General features: G+C 33.0%; 1 protein-coding gene across 1 annotated transcript in view; it reads left to right on the top strand.

The window, feature by feature from the left end:
* The window catches only part of LOC111048559 (DNA polymerase zeta catalytic subunit), a 72,976-nt gene that overhangs the window by 24,576 nt on the left and 26,613 nt on the right, over window positions 1-21,787 (top strand). The window contains 8 exon segments of the mRNA XM_039432572.1: window positions 656-3,768; window positions 5,583-5,636; window positions 8,673-8,789; window positions 8,792-10,008; window positions 12,707-12,886; window positions 17,604-17,754; window positions 19,324-19,460; window positions 21,134-21,325. Of these exon segments, the coding sequence (XP_039288506.1) occupies window positions 656-3,768; window positions 5,583-5,636; window positions 8,673-8,789; window positions 8,792-10,008; window positions 12,707-12,886; window positions 17,604-17,754; window positions 19,324-19,460; window positions 21,134-21,325 (5,161 nt within the window).

Here is a 21,787-nt window from a genome sequence, read left to right as displayed (position 1 = left end):
AAAAAAAGAGTACGAAGATTTTTATTTCTATTTATATTACAAGTAGCCCTAAACAGAAAAGAGACAATAGATATTCATTCATCTATTTATTTGTAAAATCTTCTAGAAGAACTAGAATGTGATGTTGAATTTTAAAAACTCATATTCATTCCTTCCTCTACTGTAAAAGTGATATACTATTCAAATTACAAGTACAAATTGCTCTCTCATTGTAGGAGTGATGCGCGTTTCGCCTTTATGGCTTCTTTAGACCGACTGAATATTCAGACAGACAGATACAGTTCATCTGTTTAATATGTAATAAAAATAAACTATTTGAAACAAACAAAGACACATATTTATTGAAACAAACCAACATAAAATAGTGCATCGTTACTCAAATAAATATCAAGAAACGTTTTAAAATTGAGATAAACTTTAAAACGTTTTAAAGTTTTAAAAGCAGCACTTTTTGATTAATGTGTAGGCTACCTAATTGAGACAATTTCAAGTCTAAATATTTACGATTGCTTATTTTCGCTAAAGAAAAAATTCCACCATATTATTATCTTCACTTGTTCACGGCAATGTGCTGGTGCTTTCAATCACTGCAGATTTAACATTATTATATGTTATTTAAATTCTAAAACTTGACTTTTAATCGTTTTAATTTCAGGAAAGAAGACTGTTGGCAAGACTCAGTATGGAATGGAATGGACCTGGATGACATACCTCAATTGGATGGAGCTCCGGACGAATGTGATGAAGAACGAGACGTGCCTTCTAGCAGACGACAAACTCGCCAGTCGTTGAAAAGCAATGCAGATATCATGAGGAAGGAGAGTCCAATCAGCAAGACTGCCGTCAGAGTGTCATCGCCCATATCCATCAATAGTTCAGAAGATGACAGTTACATGAGTTGTACTCCCATGAACATTTTTAACCAGGAAAGGTTCTGGTGCTCTAAAAAAGAAAACGCGGACAGTGATTTGGAAGAATCGCTATTTGACGATAGAATGACTCCGGTTACATTTTTAAAACCAGATGTGTTCGATGACGGTATAAATAGTTGTGAAAATACGGCATCCACTTATGACAATGTTCTGATGCATGGTGACCCCTCCCTCAACAGTCTAGCCGAAGCTGTAAATGAACTAAACGATATCGAGCTCAACGATAATAAAAAAAGCGAATTGACAGAAACTGGTCTCGAAACTTTAGATGAAAACAGTCTAGACTCTGATATATCTTCTGACTTTTGTCTTCAACTTAAAGAAGATTCAGATGGTGTCGTTACCAGCCCAGAGTTTATTTTCAATTTAGATTATGACTACTCCTCAATCGACAACAACGAAGGCTGCGGAGAAAATAACGAAGCTGTCAACAAGAAAAAATCAAAGAAGGACAACAAAGGTGCTGGGAATAGTACCAATGGTCATGGCACTAGCAACAATAATAAACCGAGTTCAAGTAAACGAAAAAAGAATCCTCCAAATAACAGTAATAAAGTGGAAAATGTTGTCTGCAATGAAAAACAAATTATAGATATTGAACCAGAACAAGAAAATATAGAGTTAAATAATAACAGGAAGAAGAAGCATTGCAAAACTGAAAATATTAATGAAGAAGGTGCGAGTGACTGCGATGGAGAAACCGAGCATAGGAAATCCAAGATGAGTTGTAAAACTAACAAAAAATCCAGCAAAAGCAGTGAGAAATCTCAAGTAACGCATGTTATAAGCGAATCCCCAAGCAAGAAACAAAAGAAGAACAGAATAAGCAGAGAGATTGTGAATGAAGAGGGTTTGAAAAGTTGTAAGAATTCTCTGAAAGAAGCAGCTCATAATATTGACAAAAATTCAGAGTCGCCAAGCAAGAACCAAAAGAAAGCCAGTAGTGACGTCGAGCCCATGAATAAGAACAGTTCAGTGAATAAGAATGTTGGAAATAATGAAACTAAGACTGTTAAAGACTACAGTGTTGAAGAAGAAGATGATGATGATGATTTGTTCCGAATAAATTTCAACATTAAGAAAGAAGTTAGAAGTCGTGCGAATACAACCAACAAATCCCCCTTCAAGTCAAAACCAAAGACTCCCATTAAAGCTGCAACACCAGTCAAGTCAACTGAATTACAAGAACAAAACTGTCAAAATGATTCTAACCAATCTTTTCCTTTTTATTTTTTCAAAAGTAATGGTGTAGCAATGAAGTTTAATTTTCCGTTGAAGCATAAGTTGTCCGAGAAGACGAAGCAGCTCCTGGTTGAAAGAAGAAAAGGATTCGCAAATGTCCTTTCACCAATGGTCGATTTTAGAATTAAGGTTTCGAATCTGGAGGATGGCTACTTGACAAAAGAAATTGTTGAAGAATATTACGAAAAGCAGAATTCAAGTGGAGTTCAATTGAATTTGTGTGAGGTAAATGCTGTTGACAATGGTTCTTCCACACCTAAAAAAATGAAAATATCCGACAACAGTAAGCCAAAGAACAATACTGCAAGTGCCAATCTATCTCCTGAGCCCGGTGTAAAAACTAGTATAAAACAAGTAAGTTCTAAGAAAATTCTCAGTCCTAAGTTAGAGTGTGGTAGGAATAGGAAAGACTCAGTAAGCTCTCCCAAGAGAAGTAGGATTAAAAAGAGCTTGGATTTTGAGTTGAGAAGCGATGTAAATGATTCTGGTGATTCACTTTCTAAGACGGTGGAGCAGAATTACTTGTCTAGTACAGGTAAAAATAAATCAAAATCTATATCTCTTCAAAAGCCACGAGAGCATTTTAAAGGATTTGATGAGTTCGAATTGAATGAAAATGACTTTAACAAACCAAACAAGATGCATTCTCTAAATACTCCTACAAATTTGCAAGCTTCAGGGTCTAGTCTCCCTAAGAGAAATAAGTCTTTCAAAGCAGCAAAAAATACAATTTTGAAACCTTCTTTAAAGGTTATGTATGATGTGGAATCTTCTAATAAGACTGAAAAACAATCACCGAACATTTCTGTCCTCAAATCAGTTGTTAAGGGATCACCAATCAAAAACAGTAATTCTCTGAATCGGGATGGTAAAATTGATAAAAATTTCAATTCTCCCAAGTCAAAAATATCGTCCAGGTTGGAAAAATGTTTGCGATTGAACAATATAAAACCATGCAAAGTTGTAATTGTTAGATTACCTGAAAATTATAAACATTTGTCTGTGAAAACTCGCTCTTCTAGGCAGAAACAGAAGAAGAAAGCTCTCTTTCCAAAGCCAAAACAGCACAATGTAGTCGTTGATGACCGAAAATTAGTAGACTGCTCAATGCCAATTGAGAACAGTCGGGAAGTGAATCAGGGTGTAGCAGTATGCTCCGAGAAGGAGTTTGACACTTTTCAAGTGCCTTTCGATAGATTTGAAGTTGCTGAAACTAGCTCGAAAATAGATGTAGAAGACTGTCATAACCTATCCAAGTTGGTAGAAGAGAACCCGATTGAATTCAGGTTGTCTGTGAGATTGGATCGTATTGACCAATCAGTATTTTTCCGCAGCAATGAAAAGCGCGACTCGTTCAAAATCGACAATCTGGATGGATCGTTTGGAGAGGACATGGAGACTTCATCGGACGACGATGTGCCCATCACACCTTCAGCCAGAAAGACCGACCGCAACAAGGCACGTCTCAGCACACCTCGACCTAGATACAAACCATTGAAAGTGAAAATCACCAAGAGCCCGCCGAGGAAGGTCTCCAAACCTCTGCCCCAGTGCTGGGTCCTCTTGAACAAACTCAATTTTGATGACTATAAAGGTACGACAATTTTGAACTATATGCTATTTGAAAACTGCTAATTTAGTATTTTCGATTGTTAGTTTCTTTAATCCAACTGTTCAGTCACCTAGAATAGTAGGCTTTAACAAATTTAGAACCACTTTCTATTGATTTGTATTGTTTTACTGCTCATTATAACATATACAGGATGGCACAGAAGAAGAAGAAGAACTATTGTAATAATTTAATTTCTACGAAAATTCATAAAATTAGTCAATTACTAATGTAATGGCATGCATTATTGCTCCAATCAATACAATCTAAATTTCCAAAAGTATATCTATACGTTTTAAGATAGCATCGGAGAGATGTGCTCACATACAACGATCACAGCCAAGCAAACGAGAAATTTTGAAATGTCATTCCCACAAATAAATGTATAAAACTGGTAGATTACAGGTGAAATGGTATGTTTATGTCATTCCATTTATGTTCCTTTAATCGTAATTTCTCATTACCCACGCTCCACGTTCAAGTAGTAGAAAACAACAAACAATTACACGATTAGCACCTGTTTATTTCAAACAGGGTTTTTACCTGTTTATTTCGATCTGTTTGAGTCACAATCAAAAAGATATAGTTTATATTTATTTCATCGTCAAACATCTCATTCGGCGTTCTCAGCATGTTATGGAATGACTGTGTAGCAAATCTTGGGTAGTAAAATTTATTTTATTTATTTATTATACATGTCATAGACTATTTAGAATAGCATTGACAATAATTGTCACACATATAATAAATTTACATAAGAATTATATTGCAACAATAAAATTATATAACAATATTCATAATAATTAAATAAAATCAATTGAAAGATTTATCATCCTTCAAAAAGGCTGTGATGTCTAATATAAGTTAGGAATCTCGCCAACAACCATTTCTTCACCCTATTCCTGAATGACTAGTGGTGACTGAGAATTAGTGACTCAGTGACTGAGAGTTTTAAATAGGTACTTTCTTTCAGTTCATGTTTTGTTGTTGGATGTTTACAGTGCACTGGATACGTTCATGAATTCAAAAGTGTCATGATATTCTAATAATGTCAAAATATTCTCTTTGCGGCAGTTATATCACCATTTTCATAAAATGCTCTCATCGCTATTGCACCTTCCAAACCAGTCCAATGACACATGATTGATCAATGAAAATACGCTCAATCAAAAACTAAACTCTATCGATCATATTCTGCTCTCACTTAGCATGTTTTCGAAGGGAGGATAGGCCTACCGACTGCCGAGAAGGAACTGACCAAACCCTTAGTCTAGTTACAGTACTTACACATCGATTCCATGTCTTACGATTTTTTGCAGTCCTTAGAAATTCTATTAGATTAAACATAACTTGACAAACATCTTTGAAACATACATAGCCTATTATGCTGTCTTATTTATCTCTTTTCTGTATAGGGCTACTTTTTATAGAAATAGAAAGAGAAATAAAAATCTCAGTACCATTTTTGAATTATTTAATCACATGTTTCGGACATTGATGCCATTTTTGATAGAATTATGCTAATTTAAATCCACAATTTATAGTTTTAGTACATATAATCATATGAATACATATATGATCAAAATAAGAATTTCCAGCAGTATTATTTATTTACTTCATATCACTTGAAAATGGCATCAATGTCCGAAATATGTTGTGATTAAATAATTCAAAAAGGGTACTGAGATTTTTATTTTTATTTCTATTCCTATTATGCTGTATTATCAATATATCAATGAGTAAACATTATTACTGTATATTATGCTTCTTAATAATGTGAAGTTGATTTTTGTTTGTAGGATCTTGTTCGGCTCATCTGCCAGCTCGTCACACTGCTTGGCTGGTTATTCAAAGTGAGTGGCCTCTACTCTACTCAATCAAGTATATCTTCCTTTTATATTTATCAAATTGTCAATCATTTGTTTATTATCATTTAGTATTTGCTTAAGTATATAAATACATAGCCCCATAGCCCCAAAGTATTTAAATGTATAAATCATTATTTTTATTTTTGAAGATTTATTTTAGATATAATTATTATTTTATCAACTCAAGATTCCAATGTTTAGTTTTTATATTACACATTGTTAAATGGGCATAAATATGTAGATATTTTCAGACCACTGAAGTGAGTAATTTTTTATTCAAACTTAAATACCATTGACTACATTCATGCATAAAATATTCGTATATCAGCTATTGTTATTAAATTATCATTCTTAATTTTTACGAATATAACCATTATCCATAATAGATTTTACGGAATATTTTTGTGATGACATCTATCGCATTTAATGAGTAATACCCTTTTTATGATATCTAAGTGCCTTCATAAGATAACATAAGATTGCTTTTTCTCACTTTTGTAGTTTATGATTTAGTGTCGTGTAATACTAGTTATGTGCTTGACTTTTCAAGAATTATTTTGAAATTTTGTCAATTCTATTCTTATTTTTTATTGTTTAAGTTGTTTTAAAGTATCTAAAACTTGTTTACATGACAAAAAAGATTTTGCCCTCCACCAAGAAATGAACTTGAAAATTCACGCACATTAATTACATTCATTAGCAACCTCAATAATAATTACTTATAATAAAAATAAATAACCTACAGTGTTTAATAAGAATAAATACTTATTTCTCAACAATTGTTATTTTATAAAATATTAATTTATAGTTTGGGTAGTAGCTTTCCATTAAGTCATTGATCTTATTCATTGAAAACTTAATAATTATAATCTATAATGAAGAAATGTATAATAAATATGTAAGTACCGATTTTTCTACATTTTTTATTTATAAACTTCCGAATGTTATTAATTTATTGTTTGCAATGGAGCTTTCACTAGCCTATTGATCTTATTCATTGAAAAGAACTTTCATACCTCCCTTTTAAACTACCTACATAATTGAAGCATTATTTTAGGTTTATTTAGGACAATATTTTTTTTTATTTCTGCTTATTATATTACCAAGTCTCAAGAATACGTGCCCGGGACCACTTTCTGACAGATTTTTCATTTTTTTAATCATGTTAAATTATAATTGAGTTCGAATACTAGATGAGTAATTTTAGTTGAAGTGGTTCACTTGTTTGTACTTGTTCACTATAATATTATGTTCATCTTAGAAATAATACCAATTCATGTACTTGGTCCCTTGTATCACATTTATCAAGTTCTCTAAATATTTTAGTTAATTTTCATTATTGATCAAGTCGAGTATGATGATACATAGTGTTATCAGAAGAAAACATTATGTGTGAGTTTATTTCATATGTGATAATAATTATAATGAATAATTAATCAATTCTCATTTATTCTATAATTAGTTACCTAATTATCCGAAACATTTAGGATAATTTTACAATCAAAATATCTTGAGATAAGTAAATGAGTAAAAATTTACCTGTAAAAACACGATAGTTTCATGGTGATCTTGATTAATTGTTTGTGAATGAATGGATTGTACCAAATTTTATTCATTAAAATATTTATACCATATGTTATAAATGTAAATAATTCTCTATTAGGGTACAATGTGATATCAGATTGTGTTATTCTTGCGTAGAGAAATATAATTATTTTTTTTAATATTGGAAGAATGCTCTGATTCCACTCGACTGATGAAAGAGACAACTGTGAGCTGTGTGATAAACTATGAGGCCTGATTGAGTGATAAGCTATTCCAGTGTTTGGCTAGCATTAAATTATAATGGTCGATTATGCAGTTCGATTCAACTGTTACAATTTATCACAAGCTTTTTCACACTAGAATAATGTTGAATTTGTATAAATACTTATATTTGGCTTTGAGAAGTCATGAGATTTCACCCTCAAGCAAAGAAGAACCATAATTTATATTGTATTTTCTTGTATTGAATAATGGCATGAGCCAATAATGTAGTTTTAAAGGAATCAATAAAATAGCATAAATAAAATTTAGGGTACAAAATATAAACTGATTCAATTATTTATAACGTTTTAGTACGATTTTTTATCGAACAATACTAATTGAAAAAATATCAACTTTTATATTCATTCCCTATTCAGTTACATTATGTATGAGCAATTGATATATACGTAATTATTTTTCCTCTTTATTTATTTTTTCGCGATTCCAAACTATAAACATTTGTCCTTCATGAATTATCTATTATTAAATAAATTATTAATGATTATTATTAAAAATCTAGACGAAAAAATATGAGTTTGATGCATAATAATGTGTTATGGTTGTGGGGTCACGGCTCCGTATCAATCAATTTCATTTTATTATTATTTTCATAACTGTATAATTTAACTTGGCTTTGTTTTTATCTACAAAATAGTACATTATTTTTAGTTGTCCAAGACACCCATTCTTCACTAAAAATTGATGTAATAACATTTGAAGGAATTTATTCATTTTGGATCTGAGAAATCAACTTCTATTACATTCATATTATGTATGTAATTTATGTTTAAATTTGGCATTAAATACCATGAAAATATTCTGTATTTTCTAATTAAACATTCATTTATCGTAAGAGTTGATCTATTACCAAATATGATCAATAGTTTACTGTGAGTCTTGGTTATTTTTCAGTACGTTAATTGTATTTTTGAAACTAATATTCTCTTGGTTGAAGAAAAGAAGCTCACTTCAATGCCAAATAAATGTCAATAGTTTGAAATGTGATTCAGTATGTAAGAATACCTGTTAATTTTTATTATTTGATATTGTTGAACATTTTCAAGAATATTGCATTCTTATTTTGTTTGAGATAGTTTCGTTTTGTTTTTAATTTGTTTCAAGAATCAATTTGTTCTTGTAATTGATAACTATGAGTTTTTGAATAAAATTAAATTTATTTCAAAATGTTGAGTTTTCTTTTATTTTGAATTTCAGAATCCGAAATCCTGTTGATGCCACTTCATCACATAGTCATTCGGGAAGTGATGATTGTGATATTTTCGGGGAGGGGGAGGTCCTATCGCAACCTGAACCGAAAAAGGCAGTGAATTTACAGTTAGAACCTGATGAAGATGATTTCGAATACTTGGCAAGCTCAAATTTATCTAAAGCTGCTCAAGACAAGACTTCTCAGAGAGTTGAAACCAACTCAGAAGCGATAGGTTTGTGCTCTGAGAGCATAGATGAAAAAAATATTAATGATCAGTCATTCCTGAATGCCTCCGAAAATTATGATAATAATTCTGAAAAAAGGAGTTTTACCTATAGGAATGCCTTACCAGTTAATCCGGTTACATTTAAAAGTAAAGATACAGTGGATAAGTATATGAGCATACCTGGACCATCCACATCGTCCACCCAACCATGGTGCAATGCTAACGTTTATGGTAGTGATAGTTCCACTGATGAAAAAGAAGATAAAGCAATTTTAAGCTTTTATAATACAAGTGTCTATTTTCCAGAAAATGACTCGGATAGTGAGAAAACCATTTATGAAATTGTCTCAGGCGATGACAGTTGTGAAGTTAGTGACAAGGAGTACAAAACATTCATTCCTGAAATTCAGCCGCCATCTCACGACGGAATCTTGTCCTCCTTAACTCAGTACGGTTTGACCAAAGTTTTGAATCCAGAGCCGTTTTGTAGTGATCTCTCAGATAGGGCATCAACAGAGGTGGGTCCAATTTCCTTGAAATTGAAAAGTCTTACAGCTATTGATGTTGAAGAGTACGATGGGCCTTATTCAAGGGGTCTCTGTATGTACAGAAATAATCTGTTGAAAAGTCTTCAGGTGGAAGGATTGAGTGTTCTAGCCGGCGATAGACAAGTATCTCTAATACCATTGAAACGACCACCATCTTGCATGCAAGTTAAAAAATGGTTGAAAGTGAAAAGGAAACTAGAAGAAACTAAAAAATCGGAAACAGAGGACAAGAGCGAGAAACTTGAGCGATTAATTGTGGCATGCAGTCCTGGCCAGGACTATGGCTCAGATGAGGAACAGAACACGCTTGTGTTGACCCCCATGTCACCCCCCAGTCGAATTCACAGCACCCCCAGTGACTGTCCGCCCGGTACTTCCCTCTCTCTCACCGACACCCCTCTTTGTACTCCGGTCCCCCTTGCACCGGGTCGACGCACCAAACGAAAATCGTCTGATATATTGAAGAAATCTTCCGCAAAATTGCTGAAAAATTATGCTGCCATGTCTTCCATACAGGAGAATGAAGCTGATGCTGTCCATGCTCAAAAAGAAGAACTAGAACTACAGGTGAGATTATTATGTTTGCGAAATTTTTACCTTTTTTCGTCGAATGATGATGGGTGTTCTCTGATACAACAACTTTGACAGAGTGTAGGTAATGATACATACATTGCAGAAATATGTGTACCGTATTCAGTGTGTATAACTAAGGGCCGGCCGGCCCTACACACTTAGGGATTTGGCGTGTGTCGTTGAACGGCTCGGTGCAAAATCACTACACACTTGTGAGCAACGCGAGTCCCGCCCGCCTTCCATACTTTTCAAGTCTATCCTCTCCACCGAAATCTGAATCGGCCAATAATGAAGATAGAGCAATTTTGATTTGGGATTTGGATTCAGTATCCCCAAATTCTTTAAAGCGTAAGTACCTTTCTCGAAAATAACCGAAAACAAGGGAGTTATGGCTGTATTTTATTATAGCTTTCTATTATCGTAGTAAAAACTTACTAGGTTAATAAGATAATTTTTTGCTCATAAAGGGACAGGCAAAAAGGTTTTTGCCTTAAAGTTTTTAAACACTTGAAGATTTAGGTCTAAACATGATCATTTTAAAACTTAAAAAGGCTTTTTTTAATTTTAAATTTTGAAAAGATGAATCCAAATATGAAATCAGAAAACTTATCACCTAATAAAATAAAAGATAAATAAATTTCTTCATAGAAATATAATTCTTCATTAACAAGTTGGATAAACTGTTTTCTTTTCCATTTGTATATTTCTTATAAATTTATGACATACAAAGTTAAATACTGTTAATGCAAAAGTATTCTTTGGCCAAAATAATAGTGCTGGTTGGTTTTATTCAAGAGCCTTCAAATATACAATCGGCAACTTAGGACAAAAATACCAGAGTATATTGGTTCATGCTGAATAAGAAGCAACAACAATAAAAATAACAAGAGTTTCTGAAGGGTGAGCGCACACATGCATGTGCTTTGTGAATTCAACTCTGACCATTTTCACTTCCATTTTCTCCTTATTATTATGTTGATTATTTTCTCCATATTCATGTTGATTGAATGTACAAATTCAGTTACTTTTTATTCATCATTCAAAGTGTAAACATTAAATGATTTTTAGAAATTTTTAAATGGTTTTAAAATAATTCAGTCACTTTTTATCCACTATTCAAAGTGTGAACATTAAATGATTTTCTATTCAATTTATGACTTATTCAATTTATGACTTATTCAATTTCCACATTCATTTAATCACAATAGTTCAATATCTGTCTCTCTAGAGAATTGTTGTCAACTGGTAGTATTTAAATACATTATGTCAAATTCAAGCTGGGACCTCAAAAATAAATACTGCAAAGCCTAACCAGCTCCCATTCAGAACAGTATGGAACTCTTTACATCGTGTGTAAGAGGTTTATATTATTCATTGATTTCAAATACTATGACAATCCATTAATCGAAAAAGGTTGCCATACTCAATATTTTCCTGTAAAAATAGAGACAAAAAATTTTGATTCGATTTCAGCTTCTTCAAATCAATAAAATTCCACACAAGTAGACAAAAATAATAAAAAATAAGTTCATTTTTATTGAATAAAAAATGAAATATGTTTATTCTACAGCTAACTTGATAAAAATTTGGGAGAAACACTTTATTTTCGACTATTTTAGAGTTACCGCGAACCATTTTACTAATTCGAGGGCGCTGAATCCGAATCTGAAAGTAAAATTTTGCTATCTCGATTTTTAGGTGATTTAGATTTTTTGTAACTACACGCGCCCGGCCGGAAGAGCCTACACACTCACGGAGCCGAGCCGCACCAGAAGCCCTGGACGAAGTTGGCCTGGCTCGGCTCGGAAGAAAATTGACTACACACTCACGGATGTCGCCCGAGCCGAGCCGAGCCAGGCCAAATCTGCAGGCTGCCACAGGCGAAATCCGTAATTTTGTAGGATCACATTGCAAACGCATTACCACGTTTAAATCTTAATTACAGTATGTTACACAATAACTAGCATGTTAATAATCATTTATAGATAAATTGCTACAGTAGATTGTAATTTAGAACAACGTTTTTAATACGGTATTTGATGTTTTCGCTATGTATTTGAGCACAACCTTGTAAGAATTGTAGTTCTTACCGGCAACGTTAGTAAATCGTTCTAGTAGAAGAAAAGTAACTACTCATATTGTTGTGACATTGCTTCGTCTCTGGGGAAGGCACTTGTGGTGCCATTTAGGTGGCACTTGCGGAGACATATTTTCTTACAACTTTCTCTCGACTTTTTTCATTTTCCAACTATCAGATTCTGACTGTTCAGCAGGATTAACGCAACAAAGTAAGTAGGCCAATAATCAGAGATAGAAATCAAGAAGAGTAATAAGCTGCTTTCTGTAATTATTATTGTTCAAGAAATTGGAAAGCTTTCGAGTGGATGCAGTAATAACTACACATTATTAACACTTTCTCAGTTAACTCATTTTAATTAATTATAAAGTGTTGATTCTTGTTATCTTCAAATGTTTAAGCTGTGCTATAGAAATAATAAACCCTGCTTTATCTGAGAAAACATTACACAAGAATAGGTTGACTAGAATAGCCTATAATGTTTATTATTTTCTTTACGATCATGATTCCCATGTCGCAAGTAGAAGAATAATCAACAATCATTCTAGAAATTATTTACAACTGGATGGACTATAATAATATATTCATAGGTATTTATTTTTTAAAATATTGCAGTTGTCGGACAGTTCAATTTGCATTTCTGAAGAGACTAGGAATAACTTGGAAGCCGAGCTGAAGAAGAAGACCCGTTTATCGTGCAGTTTCCAAATAGAGGCCTGTAATAATTCAGACAGTACCAGCAGTGGCCTTCCTACCCGAATTGATAATTTACAAAAGACTCGTCCACAAATACAGGTACAGTTGCTACGGCATCTATTGTTCTATTCCAAATAAAGTTTAATAAAATATATTTCAAATCATTAATATATCATATTTCAAATCATCAATATATTTCAATCATTAATTACTTTACAATTTTTGGAATTCATGGAAATGAATTTTACTCTTGAGAAGGTAGCCTTTTGATATGAATTCAATGAGAATTCCCAATAAGTAATTAGGCCTACTGCGTCATTTAAAAAAATCAAGTGTGAATAGAAAGGACTGAATATTTATTGAATCAAGTATCGTGTAAAATTTATAGAATTTTCTATTTTGTACTCTCCTCCGCCAGTATATTTTTTTCTAGTCTTCAATAAGCAACAATTCTGTGGAAGAGTGGTTGCTGCCAAACAAATTGGAACAACTTGATTCGTGTTTTAAAAATCTTTAACGTATTACATTAAAGGTTATCTTGGCAAATTCATGTGAAATGATTGGAATGAATACTGAATTTTTAAAATAACAAATTCCATTGATTTTACATGAGTTATTATGATTTAATATTATTCACAGTGCTACACATGTATATTTTATTTTATTCAAATAAATTAATCAAATTCAACTCAGACAATTTTGGAGTTTACATTAATTATATATACTGTTAAATTAAACAAAATTGAAATGGTATAAATATTGAATAGGTATGCTAATGTTTTTAAATAATCTGAATGTGAACTACAGTAGGTAGGCTATCTTTTTTTTTTTTGTTATGTACCCACCCTTCAACTTTGGTAGGCTGGCATGTCAGTACTGCTTTCTCTTTCTGAAAACGATATGAAAGATATTCTCTCTTTCTGTTTATTACGAAATGATTCCTTAATCTATGAGTACTCGAACAATTCTCTTTCCTTTAATCTTTTTATTTTCTTTGTATGAATGTTGTACGAATGTGTGCCATTATAATTGATTCCGTATTACATTTTAGCATTGAGCATTACCTTCTCCATAATATATTGGTTGAAAATAAAATTCTAAATGATTAATGCATGTGAATTAGTGGAGGATATCACCAGGGTTAACTCGTGTTTTCTAACATGCGGTGATAATATTACAATTTTGCATCAAAATATTCGTAGTCTGAACAGAAACTTTGATTCCTTTTTACTGTACATAAACTGTTGGAAAGTGAAGCCTGATATAATTGTCCTATCAGAAACATGGTTCCAACCGATAAATGATGCGAACCCTTATATTATTGATGGATATGATAATTACTCCACTGGCAGTGATATAAGTAGAGCATCAGGTATCATGATATTTGTTTCGTCTAGCAGAGGTTTTTCTTGTTCGCGAGATGAATCACGGATTGATGGAGCCGATTCTATTTTACTCACTCTGAAAAAATCCAACTTCAAATTTAGATTATTGAGTTTGTACAGATGGCACTCTGTTGGATTAGATGTTTTCCTGAATAGTTTGAGCCATTTTCTGTAGAATCTAGGATATGAAGGTGACTCAATGATTCTTGGAGACATTAACATTAATATAAATGACTTGAGTAGTGCTGGGGCTTTTGATTACATGGAAATCATGCATTTCAATGGCTACCAATCACTGATAGATGTAGATACTCGTGTAACAAACCTTAGCTCAAGCTGCATTGATCACATATTTTATAAATCCAAGTTTAACAGGAAAAAAATAATTCAGAGTTCAGTCATTGAATCGCTGATTACTGATCATAGAGTTATATCGGCTTCATTGTCTGTGTCTGGAGACCGGACCGGTCATGCTACTCCCATATTTAAAGATATCATCGACGTAAAAAAATTGACGGACTTGTTGATGGAGCATGATTGGTCTGACTTATATGCTTGCGACAGTGTTGATGATAAGTTTTCTGTGTTCATGGATAGTCTGCTGGCGTATATAAAGCAGTGCACTCGTTCAAGCCAGAGGCTTGTCAAAAATGTTAAGCGTCTGAAACCGTGGATGACAGATGGGCTCTGCCTAGCAATTAAGCATAGAGATAAACTCTATAAAGCGCATAGAAAATCTCCCCAAAATGAGAGATTAAAAGCTAAGTACTTGGCTGCAAAAAATAACATCAATGAATTAATAAAAAATCAAAAGATTAAATTTTATTCCAACTTGAATACCTTTCCTGTAAAAAAACAATGGGAAATTATAAATAATCATTGCAGTAAATCAGTTTCCAAACGAAAGTCGATCCATCTGCATTGTGGAGATAATCTAATAACAGATGGAAACGTTCTGGCTAACAAATTCAATGAATACTTCATAAATATATCTGATGAAATAGTTTCTTCAATACATGACCCAGATGAATCCATGAGAGAAAATTATGATAGAAAATTTAAAAGTGATTTTATCCAAAATTCTTTATTCTTAAATCCTATTAGCTATCAAGAACTACTAACTGAAATAAATAAATTGAAAAATGGAAAATCTCCAGGTCCTGATAATATTTCCTCCAGTTTAATAAAATCTATAGCTTATGCTATTGTTCCTGTTCTTTGTCACATTTTTAATGCCAGCTTTTTGAATGGCCATTTCCCATCAAATCTAAAAACAGCTAAGGTAATACCTATTTTTAAGAGTGGATCGAATGGAGAAATTTCAAATTATAGACCCATCTCACTGCTTTCAGTGTTCTCAAAAATTCTAGTGAAACTTTTTAAAAAAGATTAATGAGCTTTTTCAATAAAGTGAACTATTTTAATAGAAACCAATTTGGATTTCAGGAGGGCTTGAACACAGAACAGGCATTATATAAGTTTATGTCAGATATTTATCACAGCATCAACACACCACATAAAAATAGAACATCTGGTCTATTCTTGGACATACGAAAGGCTTTCGACACAGTTGAACACAGCACCTTGTTGAATAGGCTTCATGCTGCTGGTGTCCGTGGTGTTACTAACATGTGGTTAAAATCATACTTGATGGATAGAAAGCAGTATGTGTCTATTTCGGGTTGTGATAGTGAGCTGACAACAGTTAAATACGGCGTTCCACAAGGATCCGTTTTGGGCCCTATATTGTTTTTAGTCTACATAAATGATTTGTTTTCCCACACATTTTTTGGATCAATCACATCTTTTGCCAATGACACAGCCCTAGCGTATTCTGCTAAAAATGAAGAAGAACTGCATGAAATGATGCAGATGGATTTGTTTGATTTGCGATGCTGGTTCAACTGTAACAAACTAGCACTAAATGCGGGGCAAGACTTCCTATATAAACTTTTCATTATCATCACCATTCAGTTTCACTGATCCTGTCAGGTATCATCAGGTTGGTTGCAGATCTGTGAGTTGTGACTGTTAGGTGATTCAACAATCTGACTCTATTAAATACCTTGGGCTAATATTGGATCAAAGTCTAAATTGGGATTTGCATGTGAATAAAGTAAAAGGGTACCTCTTATACTTGGTTAGGACTTTCTATCAACTGCGTCAATTCTTCCCTGTAAATATTCTTCGTGTAATGTATTTCTCTTTTTTCAATAGTAGGCTGGAATACGGAATCTCATGTTATGCATCTACCTTCATGTCTCATTTTAAAAATCTTATAGTCCTACAAAAATCAATTGTTAGAATAATGTTTGGAGCTAATAGACGAACGCATACTTTCCCAATATTCAGGTTTTTTGGAATTCTACCTTTCAGATACATGTATGTACTGAAAGTTTTATCTTTGTTTTATAAAATGAGTGGGGATAGGAATCAAATGGGGAATCTTGAACAAAATCAGCAGATAACTAGGCAAACTACAAGGATGCTAATCAGACTCCCCAAACCAAACAGCACTACCTTCCAGAGATGCTTTTTATTCCTTGGACCTAAATTCTTTAATATTCTCCCAGATGAGATTAGAAAGCTACAGAATCTCAAGAAATTCCTAAAACAAACGAAGAGTTGGCTATGGCTTCATTCACCATTAGAAGTAGAAGACTTTTTCAAAGTAGTAAGCTGAGAAACACATGGTGCTAATATCTAATCCATTATTGAATATGAATTTAAGTGTAGTATGGCCTTTTTACTGTATTACTTCTGTATCCTTTAAAGTTTAACCTTTGCTTTGAGCTTTGATCTGCAAACATTGTTTTATTTATCACTGTTATGTCTCATCTTTTATTTTTCATTTTTTCCCTCTCTTGTCATGAATTATGTTGAAAAAAATTATACTGGTGATTCTTCCTCCCATTTTTTCGCAGTTTGAACTACATTTCATAATATAAGTATATTTAAAGAGAGGAAATGCTACAATCAATCAATAAAATTACTTGATGATGGTGATTGAATGTGTGTGTGTTTGTGTGTGTGTGTGTGTGTGTGTGTAGGCCTTTTTCTCCTCCTATATCCGATTAAACCTCAACTCCTGCTCACGGACAAGTGCTTCATGAAGCACTTCGTGAGCAGTTATTGTTCACATTAATATTATATTATATATTATTATATTATATTATATTATATTATATACTATTACTTACAATCTATTATTAAATTTTAGATGGATTATTGTTGTATTTGTCAAGCTAGACTCTATTTGGTTTCTGTATATGTATTTATGAGTGTGAATAAATTTGAATTTGAATGTCTATTGTTTTGATCTTATCCTGGTTTTTTATCCGTCAAATAACTGTTTAATCTTATTCCGTATAGATATAAGTGTTCTTGTTCTACGATGTGATTCAATTCATTTACCAAATTCTTTTTTTCAGCACCAGTATTTAACTCTGATGATTCTTGAACTCCACGTTCAAACTCGTGGTGATCTTTTACCTGATCCAGAAAATGATGCTATAAGAGCTGTTTTCTACCACTTTGTCAATGATGTCCCCGAACAAGCTGATAATATAACAATGCTGACAGGTTAGTGGCAGTTTAGATATTTCAAAATTGAATAGAATGTATTAGGGTTTTGAAAGTTTCTATTTCTTCGATTGTTTTCCAAGCTTGAATCAGCGCTAAAAATTTCGAAATCATAAAAAAAACATAAATAGGGTAATAATAGACCAGGAATTGTATAGAAAAGTTAGTAGAAAAGCTTATAGTTTTCAAAATGTGAAAAAACACATTTTTGTCGGAAGAAATCCATAGAATTTGTTGAGAATAACAGAGAACTTAATTCATTCTTAGTACCAATTTTATGAAACGTAGAAACTCACACAATATTTCAATATCATGGTTATGAAGTAACTGCTCTTCTTAAAATATTATAATTTTAAATAGTTGGAAAGATTTTACACCACTCACCCACTTATACCCAACAACTCACTTAGTCCATTTTTCCCATTAATCATGGAATTATTAGTCGTCGTGGTTTTTCTGTTTTAGTATAATTATTATAGAAGATTATTCTGTTAGTTTTCTTGATACATTTGTATTTCGTGTTGTGTAAATGAAAATTCTTATAGTACGGTACGCATGGTACTTTTTGGAGGAGAGACACAACGGGATCTTCCTCTTGGTATTGAAACCCAGTTTTTCTAAAAAATCTTCTATCATATCATACTCATTTGAGACTAAATGTTACCGATTTAGTTTGTGAGTTTTGATCATATGCATTAATTTAAATATTCTATTCACGCTCAGAAATAATTTAAGCAGGGAGCACCAGGAGTACCTGAAGCCGATTAAACTGCTGGGTATTATCCTAGAAAGTAAATTGAGTTGGAGTAACCACAGAGTATCTGCGTAAGAAACTGTCCAGAGCTATGTACCTACTAACGAAACTGAAATATTGTGTCAGCAGGGAGGTACTTACTCTGACTTACTATGGTTTGTTTCATTCCAATCTCAATTATGGGCTCCATCTTTGGGGTAACTCAAGTGATATGAAGAAGGCATTTATCTGGCAAAAAAGTCATTCGCTTTATTGTTGGTCTAGGTAGGTAAGTAAGGAGTGTTGAAAGCTGTAAATATAGTTTTATCGAGCTTGGAATCATGACTCTCCCTTCAATGTACATTTATTGTAACCTGGTCCATTTTAAAAAACCTTACTCTATTAACAATACATAGCCATCAGCATGAACATAGATAGAACTAGAAATAGAAATAACCCAATCACCCCATACATCAGACTGCAAAAAACATTCAAAAGCTATAATTATCAACAATACTTATTATTCAATAAATTACCGACAACAATAAAAAAATTACCACAAAAAAGTTCATATCCACACTAGCAGCACAATGGCTCAAAAAACAGGCTTTTTATACAATTGACGAGTACCTAAGTCATAACGTGAGCATCTGACTGTTTATATCATATTTGTAAATGCATATATGTATACATGTTTAATGTTATGTATATATGTGTTAGCGGTACGGTATATTGTTAGTATATGCAATCGATGACAAGAATAAAGATTATTGATTATTGATCATTTCAATTACCTAATTACATAAAAAATCTCCACATTAATTGTTGTTGTTTAGGGATAATCGCGGTTGGCCATGTTGTAGCAGAAGATGAGACAGTGTGTGTAACATGTGTTTCGGATGAGATGGCTCTGCTGGTAGCTCTGGTCCAATTGATTAGAAGGTGGGATCCTGATATGTTCATCGGATATGAGGTGAGTTTTTCATTTTTGATCTTTTCTGTTGAGATGTCTCATATTAAAAATGGATTTCATTACACAAAGAGATCAACTCATATGCATCTACATTTCCATTTTTCTATTTACATCTTTATATTCAACTTTCAAGGATAAAAATTAATTTGCTTAGTAGTTTCTTAATTTCTCTTTGTAGACTTAATCAATTCCTAATAAAATTGGTCTCCTCGAAGGTTGAACCTGTGATGAAAATGTGTTGAAACCTCATCAGCTTTCAGTTAACAAGCAGTTAGTGCTTCATGGATATCTTCATCTATTGTAAACAATCAAATATATTGAAAACTCAATGTAGATTTGAAATGAAGTTTAAAAATATACTTGTTACTATTTTTGTCAATTCGTCTATTTCACTACTTTTATAAAACTTTTTGTGTAGTTGAGAAGTTGATATTGTGGTAATTATTCGTATTGAATGAAAATGACAATGGTGTAATAACCGAAACCGGTCTTTCTAATTATCAATAAATCAGTGGTTTTTTGACAATTTCTTAGTCTTTTTCATTCAACTTTTATAAAATATCTCCCGTGATCCGAGATGAAAAATATTATAGTAATGATGTACAATGAACAAGCATTAACAAAGTTCCGTTCTTAGAAAGCTGCTGTTTTATATGCGGTAGATGAACTGTAGATTCGTGCTGGGAAATTCTTGTGCTCTATTTTTGAAATCTTTATAGATTCACAGTCTATTGACATATATTTTTTTGCTGAGGGTGATGCCCATGCCACATAAGCTCTAGACTTGTGCGTGGGTAATGAGACTGATGATAATGAGAGATGAAGAGATGAGTGGACATACAGTTCTAGGTGGGTCTAATTGATTTTATATAATATTAATGTTGACATATTAATAATAGAAAATATCCATTCATCTAGTGTAATATAAAAATTTTGAGATTAACAACAGTACATAACTGTGAATGTTAATACCACACTAAATCTCCAATCACCCTTTGAACCAAAGAATCCTAAGAACCATTGATTTCAAATTGTGGCTCCAAATCAAATCACGACAAGTCTGCCGCCAAAGATTTAGATATTCTCAAATCGATCATTGTTAATGCAATAGCCCAATTACGTTGACGAATGTACTCTGCTAATATTATCGATAAAAAATTATTGTCAATGAATTTCCTAGGTTTTTAGAATTTACTGGAGTGATTATTGATAAATTAATTAATGGTAATTAACTACAGTCCGGATCCTGTAGCTTTGCCTATCGGCGGAGGGCCCACTAGACTACAATACTACCTGTTTAAAAACATCGAACAATATTGGAAATGTATCTTTCCATAAGCAAAAGATGCTCCTTTGTATCTTCTCAAAAGCGCCATGTTGCATCCGAAAAGATACACAAGGAGCTTTTTGGTGTTACGTCATTTTAGCACAACACAGCATATCAGCTGACATTCGTTCAACATGCTCTTTCCATTGTTGGTGATACGTTGCAACTCTCCCATTCATGAAGAATCTCTGTGAATAGGGAGCTTCCTCCATATAGGGTCTCTAAAGCCTGATGTTTTTGCAAAGCCGTGAATAATACCCCGCGAACCATACCTTGCCTTTATGCCGTTTCAAAATCACGGAGGCAAAGCTACGGGACGCGTACTGTACTTGTCATACATTTTCAGATAGAGAAGCTGTCGTGGGGCTATCTGATAGAACGCGCCTACACTGTGGGCATGAACCTGAACGTGGAGCTGTCGCGTGTGATGGGAGCAGAGGGTGCTGCCAGGCACGAGGACGAACAAGGCATGCTGGCAGAGGACATTCGCCTAGCCGGCCGCATTGTGCTCAATGTATGGCGGCTGATGAGACACGAGGTTGGCTGGCGACTTTGCAACTTGTACAGATTTCCCATAACGATTGGCACACACTCTTGTCTGACAGTTGAATCTCAAATCAATTAGTTTTCAACTGGCAATTATTATTCAACACTAGCAGATAATCCGTGCCTTGTACTGGGGGAAATGCTGTGTTGTAAAACGAAATCTCCTTAAGTCCAGGAAACATAGAAAAATAGCATGATTATAAATTATTTTTCAAAATAATCTTCATCAGAGTTGAACATTTCTAGCAAAAAAATGGGTTCACCAAACCCGCAAAAATTTAAGATTCGCGCGTGCTACCAACTAATCTACGGAATCACCTGGAGTAAACTGTTTAGTTGAGCTGGTTACGTAAACTTTGAATCACAAATTGAATATTTTTGTTTTAATTATTAAATTAAAATTAGTTGATTAATAACAATGAAAATTATCCTATGTCCGTCCACTGTAAATTCA

The sequence above is a fragment of the Nilaparvata lugens genome, chromosome 7 (genome assembly GCF_014356525.2).
Source record: "Nilaparvata lugens isolate BPH chromosome 7, ASM1435652v1, whole genome shotgun sequence".
Taxonomy (NCBI): domain Eukaryota; kingdom Metazoa; phylum Arthropoda; class Insecta; order Hemiptera; family Delphacidae; genus Nilaparvata; species Nilaparvata lugens.
The sequence above is the reverse complement of the archived record's forward strand: the minus strand, read 5'-3'. Positions and strand labels throughout refer to the sequence as shown.